General features: G+C 46.4%; 1 protein-coding gene across 1 annotated transcript; it reads right to left on the bottom strand.

Annotated features, from left to right (window-relative positions):
• Window positions 1-621: 621 nt before the first annotated feature.
• LOC122022885 (cytokinin riboside 5'-monophosphate phosphoribohydrolase LOG8-like) lies at window positions 622-2,389 on the bottom strand. Its single transcript, XM_042580997.1, has 7 exons — window positions 2,147-2,389; window positions 1,954-2,051; window positions 1,841-1,871; window positions 1,372-1,471; window positions 1,217-1,287; window positions 998-1,141; window positions 622-684 (listed from the first exon to the last, which is right to left on the bottom strand). The coding sequence occupies exons 1-7, from the start codon at window positions 2,264-2,266 to the stop codon at window positions 622-624; spliced, it is 627 nt and encodes a 208-aa protein (XP_042436931.1). The 5' UTR covers window positions 2,267-2,389.
• Between the last annotated feature and the right edge of the window lie 6,795 nt (window positions 2,390-9,184).

The raw sequence follows: 9,184 nt of genomic DNA, 5'->3' as shown, positions 1-9,184 counted from the left end.
AATCAATCAAATAGTGAAACTTGTATCTAATTCTCTCTAAATTACATGTATATATAATCCTCTAGAGGATTGACCTCACAAATATTGCCCTATTATTATTGCTTTTTTTCTTAACGAGTTGTTTTTATTATGATAGTGCAATAATAAAAAGTAATGCTTCATTGTTGAAGAATACCAATTCAGCCAGCAGTTGGCAATTTTAATTGGTAAGCGTCCTTAAAATAACATGCAATAATTAATGAGACTAAACTAATAATAACATGCTCCAGTAGAGCTGTTCAATTTTAACTCTTCAGATCATCAAAAGTTAGAAGGGAAACATGTTTACACATCCACTGTTGCTTTATAGACTGCTTTTCCAAGAGCATCATAGTTTTATCCAATTTAGAACACCCTATCCATGAGGACAAGATCAAATGGAGAAACAAATTTTGATCATTTCTTGCAATAATAATAAGACACTGATATTGCATTTACTGAGAATGTCACAAGGGATTGCAATTCTTGATGAAAAACTTTTAGAGCCATGAGGTTCCCCAGAAACAGACTGAAGGAAAGAATAATATGTGATATTGAAACTTATTGAAAACAACAGCAAACGAATTTGATCCCTAGATATAGTCATAAATTCATAACCTCCCAGCTCTGCCTCGGAACAACCTCTTGGTGCAAGGGAGTGTATAGCTGCAACTCGAAACAATGGACAAGTTCAAGTTTCACAATCAAAATTTTAGAAAATAAATTAACTTTTTCTTAGTAGGGGAAAGCATCTAAGCTTGTGCTCCATAGTTTCTTCAATGTTTAATTTTGATAGATGTCAACTTTTGCATTCAAGTATCACTTCACAACATCTGTTAGATTTTCAGTGAAGAGTTTAAATCTCGACCAAGCATATATCCAATAGATAATGGTTTTTGTTCAATACCAGATGGAAAATGTGACTATAGTCGCATCCACAAAATAAGGTTGAGATTATAGAGACAAGTAGACAACTAACCTCCATTTTCGCAAGCAATTCAGTTGCATTCGGAGAAGAAATAACGATGTGCCTAGAAGCCGGCTTAATAAAACCTTCTCTCACACCATTGTCAAATAGTTCGAGCAAGGAATTGTAGTAGCCATCAACATTTAACAAACCAACCTGTGTCAAAAAAGGAAGAAATGTTTACATGAACAGACATTTTCCAGAAGTTTTGTGAAAAAGATGCAAACTCACTAGTTTATTATGAATTCCAAGTTGTGACCATGTTATCATCTCCATCACCTCTTCCATTGTTCCATATCCTCCTACAATAACATTGCGAATTATTTTCGGGAACTAGGTAGATCTTAGAAAAGCAAACATGACAAGAGAAATTATTTAACACTTACCAGGAAGTGCAATGAATGTATCAGCTTGTCCAGCCATCACAGCTTTTCTCTCATGCATATTAGAAACTACCTTTACCTCACCTACTGTTTCCCCTGAAATCTGAAACAAAAACAGGATAGAAAATACCACAAATTATCATTCCTTTGATAAAATGAAACCTGTAAATTAACTTAGCATAATTTTCTACACAATGAAATCCTACTCGAGTTTTTTTTTATTTGTTCCTACCATTATATATATACATATAGATAGATGCAAAAGTACATCTAAAGAGGCTTATATACTCATGAACTGATCACAAAATTCATTTACTGTTGAAAGGCCTTCTGGAAAAACTTACTCTAAAATACAAAAGAAACAACAAAGTTCAACAAGTTAAGTCATTTGAAAGCATATATTCATGAAGGAATAGCAGATTAAACATAGTCTATGGACAAAAGATGGGAGAAAGAAGGCTAAAAACCATACCTCAATTGGAACAAGAGCTTTAGGAATCACCCTGCGCACGCCAAATTAGAATTTTCTTCTAACAACAGCGCAAGAGAAGAAAAGAAGACGAAAAACAAAAAAGTAAGTAGTACCCAAGAACATGACATCCACCATCATAAACTGTCTGAGAAATCAGCCCCATTAATCCCACGCTTCCACCTCCATAAACTAAATTGATTCTCTTCTTCACCTACAAACACATGAAATAATCAGCATATTTGTTTCATGATGTCTTGATTGAAGGTGAAATTGTAGAAGTTAATTCGTCTTCGAGGGAGGGAGTACCAGTTCACGGCCCAGCTCCACAGCCGCATCGCTGAAGACGGTTCGGTTGTCGGAGTTGCTTCCGCAGAAGACGCAAATCTGCTTGAACTCGCTTCCAGTCTCGTCGCCCATCTCTCTCATCTACAATTCTCAGAGAAGCAAATCCAAACGTTCCTCCTCCTTTTGTAGTCCAGAGCTACGAGAGAACCCAACAACTCTCTCTCGTCTGCCATTGACCCGCTCCTTGTTACTCCAGAGCAGGAAACACCGGTTTAAAAAAAAAAAACCCTAAAAAGCTTCCTAGCTGGATCGGCACCCGCCACCTGTTGGATACAAGTAAAAAGGAAAACAACTGCTGACACATATAGTATTCTCAAGAACCCTAACGCCGATTATCTTATCACAGATGAGGCTCACCTTTTCCCCAAAAACAAATCGCCGAGCGTAGCGAGGTCAACTGGAGCGAGGAGATCATCACAATAATGACATTCAGCATGCAACTTTACAAGGAAGGGAGACCCTGAGGTCAAGAATGAACTAGCGGAAATGGAACCAAAGAGTTCGTGTTTCTTACCCATTTGACCTCCTTCTGTATCTCCTTCCGGTAGGCATCAGTGGGGTTCATCACCTTTTCCCCTTTGGTTGTCTTCATCTTGTCTCCCTCCGCTGCTACTAATCTAAGATTCGACGACAACAAAACCCTAGAAAGCAAGACCAACTCGTCACCTCTCCTTTCTCGAAATGCGAAGAAGGGCTCCTCTTCTCACCCAAAGGGAGGAGGTGGAGGAGATGCGGTGTGGTTGGACGGAGCAGCAGGGGCGTCGTGCGTCGATCCCGATTGGGAGAGGAAGGGGTGTCGATCTATAAAGGGGAAGAGGGAGATGAGGCTGAGAGAGATGGTTGGACGACTGGCGGAGAGGAGGAGAGTGGTGGTGGCATCGCGATTGTATATGGTGGTGGCGGTAGCAGACGGCGGAGTAGGTTTGGTGTGGACGATGCAATATAGGTTTAGGTTTGGAGGGAAGAGTGAAGTGTTGCAAATTTTGGCTAAGTATTGGTGGAAAAGTTATATTATTTTATTTTTGTTCATAGACATCGGGTTTTAAAAAACCGATGTAAAAATCGGTGTCTATTAACGAAAAAAAAGGCGCTCATAGACATCGCCTAAAAAACCTATGTCTATGAGCGAAAATCTGCGCTCATAGACACCGGTTTTTGGAAAAACCGGTGTAAAATACTCAAAAACATCGGTTTTTGCTTAAAACCGTTGTTGTTCCACCGATGTCTATGAGAGTTTTTGTTGTAGTGTCTTTAATGAGTTGGATTAGAAAGTTTAAATCCAATCCATTATCCCTTAATAAAAAATTAGTTCATTAACTCCTTGGTTTAGTTCACAACTAAACTAAGTTGCTTCATGATTAATTCATGATTAAACCAAATATTGTTTAACTCTACCATAAGAGATGTAACCATCCACGCTTCCATTATAACAAATATTTCCATATTTATCTTATATATGGTTCAACCAAATATTTATCTCTTGATCTAAGAATCATATTCTTTAACTTGTTTTACGTCTTTTAGAGACTCGTTAGTGCGTATGACCCAATAAGTTCCCGATCTATCTTGATCATCCATAATTAACTACTTAATTATAGAATAATCATGAGTGGACCTAGTAGTATATCATGAACCCGAATTAGTCGAAAAATTATAGTTGATCTTAGAACTAATTCTAAATCTGTGCTAGTCTTACAGAATTGATGATGTCTGAATGCATCAATTCGACGACTAGGGATATTCTACTATGTTCATAATTGTACATATAGAGATAATCACTTCTTATGATCCAATCACAATTTCTCTCATGCTATGAACTGTATTGCGGACATTCAATGAATGAATTTAAGATAATCAAACATATAATATGCACTCAAATAGTGAATCTATATTTAGTAAAAATCGTAAGACGATTGCCTTAGGACTTCTCTCAAAATCTAACACTTTCACTTGACCTAATGCTAATCGCCACGGTATCCTAAACCGTAAGCATGGACGTGACTCTTAAACTTACTTTGTGGTAGAGCCTTTGTCAAAAGATCCGCTAGATTCCTTTCAGTGAAAATTTTCTCGAGCTATATTTCTTTCCTACTAATGATCTTCTTGATTAGATGATAGCGGCTGATCCTGTCCGAACGCTGAGTCGATGGACGCTGGGTACGTGGCGCTCTCCCAACTAATGATGTGGATCTCTGATCGACCGTATGGATCTCTGGCGAATCTGCAAGGAAGTCGAGCCGGGAAGGGGTTCTCGGCGATGACCCTCCGACGCTCAAGTCAGGCAAGAGGAAAACGATGAAGTGGCTCCAAAGATGAGAGATCGCGTACCTCCGGCGAAGTCTGAGGGCTCTTATATAGAGCTGTGGGGAGGCTTATGCACACCTACCGAGGCGTACACGTGTCCTTTACCATACCTTAGTATGGGCTTACTAGAGAAGCATGCCTGATACCATACTGCTACAGTCCGAGCACCTCTCTGATGGGACAGCAGAACCTTCCGTCGTAGGATTTTGCGTATGGCTTGGTCGTCGAACATGCCTGTTGTCAGATGATGTTCCCCAATGTCCCCTTGTCCTTTTGTCTCTTCTCTCCCCGCGCCAAGCATCTAGCTGCTCGGCAGGCACATTACTTCCGACCGGGCATAGGTATCGGTCCGACCGGGAAGATTCCCGGTCACGTGCTCGGCTGAGACTGTTCCTTCACAACATTACCGTTTTACGCCTCGGCCGAGCGGGCTACCCGCTCGGCCCGGCGACCCTGTTTACCATGAGCGTCGGAAACCCGACTCCCCGTCGGGTTGTCTTTGATTCCGCCCGGACCCATTTTGCCGGTTGACCCGACCCTTCTTCGATCGGATGGACCTCATGCTGTCCCTTTTGACTTCTGACCTTCACGTGTCATTGACTCTCCACAAAGGGGGTCCCCCATCCTTACTGCCGGATCACTTGCCACCCCTTTAAGTCTAGTCGAAGAAGGCGATTAGTCTGACTGACTGGACCGCCAGTCACGCCGAGCGGCGTCTCTGTGAAACTATCCTCCGCTCGACCCCCACGGGGGTAGCTATGACCTTAGTCAACGCCAACATTCCTCGGATCTCTTCTAAATTTGCGCCAATCTTCGACATTAAGGCCGGGCATGCGCTCTGTGCCTCGTGAAGGCGCTCATTAAATGCACTCCAGTGACCGAATGCCACCTGGTGCTGCTGCCGTCATCGTATGGCGGCGACGTCGCGGGCGACGAGACCGAGGAGGTTTAAAATGGACGGCCCAATGTGTGCTTCGGTTCCCGTGACCTGCATCCAATGGTGGAGGCCGCTCGGGCTCAACCCTATAAAGCCTTCGCCTTCTCCCCCTCCTCACCGCATCTGTGCCTTCTCGTGCACCACAGCTTCCTCTGGCGTTTCAGACTTCTGGCGATCCCACTTTTCCGTTTTCGGTGATCTCCAGCCTCCTCCTTTCGATCCTCAGCTTCTTTGTAAGGTCCTTACCCCTTCTCTGTTATCCTCGTGTTTTTTGCCGAGTTCTCGCTCTCTGGTTGCTGTATTATTTGTCGTTTTCTTCTTTCTATCATTTGCCTCTCCTCGCCTTTTGTGGTTTTGCCTGTTCGGATAATGGCCAGTTCCTCTCAGCCTCAAGACGCAGCCCTCGGCCCGTGGTATACCACCATGGAGTTGCGCTTCGATCGGCGCGACGCCGATATTCTGATAGACAATTTTGACATACCCTCTGATTTTGAACTTATCTTACCCTCCCCCTCCGCTCGGCCACACAAACCACCGCACGGAGCTATCTGTGTTTTTCGCGACCAGTTCATAGTCGGTCTGCGATTTCCAATCCATCCCTTTATCGTAGAAGTCTGTAATTTTTTCGGCATTCCGCTCGGAAGCTTAGTCCCTAACACCTTCTGCCTTTTATGTGGCGTTGTTGTCTTGTTCAAAATCCACAACATTCCCCTCCGACCGGAGGTCTTCTATTATTTTTATTATCCTAAACAGTCCGAGCTGGGTACTTACATGTTCCAGGCTCGACTCGATTTAGTCTTCTTTAATAAACTGCCCTCTTCCAATAAACATCGGAAAGAGTACTACTTCTATCTTCTTCTTCCCGAACGGGCCTCCTTCCGAACCCAGTGGTAGGTCGGACCGCCAATCTCCCCTGAGCTAAAGAGGTTCAAGACCTGACCGGACTATCTTCACGCTGCCAACATGCTAGCCGGTCTGAAGTTCGACATCAACAAGTTCTTACCTGAAGGGGTGATGTACATATTTGGCCTGAGTCCGATCCGGACTCCCCTCCTGAGCGGCTTCGGTAAGAATTTTACTTGTACATTCGCCTTGATTGCTAACTGATTTTCTCCTTTTTCCTTTGCAGCGGACATTGTCATGGAGTCCGTGATAGCCGGGATTTTGAAGAGGAAAGCGGCGGCGCTCGAGGCCGCAGCTGCCAAGGAGATGGAGTTGCTCGGCATTGAGCCGGTCTGCTCACACGAAGGGGAGAGCGGGACTCACGAGGAGTCGGCCGCTCAAGCCTCTCCCCGGGATGCGGCAAGAGGCGCCACCCCCAGCAGGGGACCAATAGTTCAGGAGGAAGGCTCCGCTCAAGAGGAAGAGCGCCCTCTCCGACAAAAGAGGCGCCTAACGGAGACACCCCTTCGATCGGCCACTTCCGCTGTAGCAGTGGAGGCGATCTCGTCCGATCGGACCCCGTCCCAACTGGACGCGTCCGCGGACCCCCTCGAGGCCATACCTGTCAGCGCCCTTCCGCCCTCTCCCCGCCGAGTCCAACGCTCGGCCATTTTGTCCCAGTTTTCTGCACCGGCCTCCGATCCTTCCCCAGCTTCCGCTCAGACGACTCCCGGTCGGCGCCGTACCATCAGGGTCTCCCTGCATCTCCCCACCGAAGAGTTGATGCCCGAGTCCGATCGGCCAACCGCGCCTGAGCACATGATCACCATGAAGGGGCCCCTAGCCGAGATGTGGGCCGACGCTCGGGCGCGTGTCGCGATGATTCCACTCGGCAATCTGGCCAATAGCCACATGCAGCAGGCCACTGGGGTAAGTGTGTTTTCTTCCGAAGTTTTTTATGCTGTAATTCCGATCGGCTATTAATGATTTTATTTATGTCAGAGATGGGTAGAGGAGATCGCTATCTCCAATCGTCTGGCCATGGTGGACGAAGAGTTAAAGAGGCTAAGGAGTTCGGGCGGCGTGCCCTCCCAGGGTCCTTCATATGTCAAGCTGCAGAAAAAGCTCAAGAAGACCTAAGATCTGTTGGCGGCTGAGCAAAAGAAGACGGCCGATCAGGCCTATACTCTGGGAGAACTTGAGAGACAAGTGAAGACGCTCGATCGGAAGATAAGTCTTGCCACCGATCAGAAGAAGACGGCCATCGCCGACCTGGAGAAGAAAAACGTCGAGGCGCGGGGCCTAGAGCAACGGGTTAAGGAGCTGATGGATCAGCTGGCCGGCGAGAAGGCGAGCCGCTCGGCCGAGGCTATTAAACATAAGGATGAACTGAAGACTTTGCAGGAGTCTCTCGAAGCTTCTCAAGCTGCCTTCAAGGAATATCAAGAGGCGGAACCCGGTCGAGTCGCAGCCCTAAGGCTGAAGCACATCCGCTCGACCGAATTTTCAGAAAAAGTGTGCGAGCGGATGTATAATGCCTTTGAGCTTGCCATCACCGCCACAACGGACTATCTGAAGTCCAAGGGTCAGCTCCCTGACTCCGCCAGCATCCCGGCCCAAGACTATGCGGCGTTCCTTAGCACCATCCCTAAGGACCTTTATGATTTTCTGGAATAGAAGTCTTTATGTAATTCGGTCGTTCGGCCAAAAACTTCCTTTTTTGTAATTCGGCTGCTCGGCCTTGATTTCTCTAATTTCAATGAAAAATTTATCTTTGTGCAACTTTGTTTCTACTTTGCATGCTTGTGGGTGATTGGTCGGGGCCTATGACACACAACTTGGCCAACTAGGCCTCCCGAGCGGGCATAGGTGGCATACGACTTGTCACTACTTTCCCTTGCCGCTTATCTTCAAGTGCCTTTTGTTCCGGCCGGAGGGTTTATAGTCGCTGGTACGACTCTCGATATTTAACGTCGGAGCTCGACGGTCTTCCAGCCGGAGGGTTTATAGTCGTCGGTTTGACTCTCGATATTTAACGTCGGAGCTCGACGGTCTTCCGGCCGGAGGGTTTATAGTCGCCGGTACGACTCTCGATATTTAACGTCGGAGCTTGACGGTCTTCCGACCGGAGGGTTTATAGTCTCCGGTACGACTCTCGATATTTAACATCGGAGCTCGACGGTCTTCCGATTCGGCTGACGATGCCCTATACTTGCGCTAATTTTTCGGTTTTTTACTCCTGCATTTCAAGTATACAGCCGAATGGAAAGTATACAACATTCATTACATTGGCGCACCTTTTACCCCGCCCGGTAAGGCTGGAGGTGGTTCGCACTCTATGGTCGATCCAGTTGCCGTCCGTCTACATCCTCCAGATAATAGGCACCCGAGCGGAGCTTTTCGATGACTTTGAAGGGGCCCGATGAAATGGAACCGGGGCAGGCGGTGCTTCTGCTCGGCCTCCTGACGCTGACGTCGCTTGTTGCTCCAGTCGCTCGGCTTGCGCCTTCTGCTTCTGTTGCTCCACGAGCTTAGCTGCTCTTGCCTCGATTAGAGCATCGAGCTCCTCCTGGGAGAGCATCACGGTGTGCGGTCGTCCAGCTTCGTCCATCTCTTTCGCTTGGATGCAGGTGCGTTCCCACAGACGACGCCAATTTGATCCTGTCCGAACTCTGAGTCGATGGACTCTGGGTACGTGGCGCTCTCCCAACTGATGATGTGGATCTCTGATCGGCCGTATGGATCTCCGGTGAACCTGCAAGGAAGTCGAGCTGGGAAGGGGTTCCCGACGACGACCCTCCGACGCTCAAGTCAGGCAAGAGGAAAACGATGAAGTGGCTCAAAAGATGAGAGATTACGTACCTCCGGCGAAGTCT

Source organism: Zingiber officinale, chromosome 9B (assembly GCF_018446385.1).
Source record: "Zingiber officinale cultivar Zhangliang chromosome 9B, Zo_v1.1, whole genome shotgun sequence".
NCBI classification, from domain to species: domain Eukaryota; kingdom Viridiplantae; phylum Streptophyta; class Magnoliopsida; order Zingiberales; family Zingiberaceae; genus Zingiber; species Zingiber officinale.
This window is presented reverse-complemented; position numbering and strand designations above follow the sequence as displayed.

Excerpts from the sequence above, each read along its gene's own strand:
- LOC122022885 (XM_042580997.1), bottom strand. The coding sequence starts at position 2,266 with ATGAGAGAGATGGGCGACGAGACTGGAAGCGAGTTCAAGCAGATTTGC. Across the intron at positions 2,052-2,146 it reads TGGAGCTGGGCCGTGAACTG|GTGAAGAAGAGAATCAATTT; the intron begins GTACTCCCTCCC and ends ATGTGTTTGTAG. Across the intron at positions 1,872-1,953 it reads GGTGGATGTCATGTTCTTGG|GGTGATTCCTAAAGCTCTTG; the intron begins GTACTACTTACT and ends TGGCGTGCGCAG.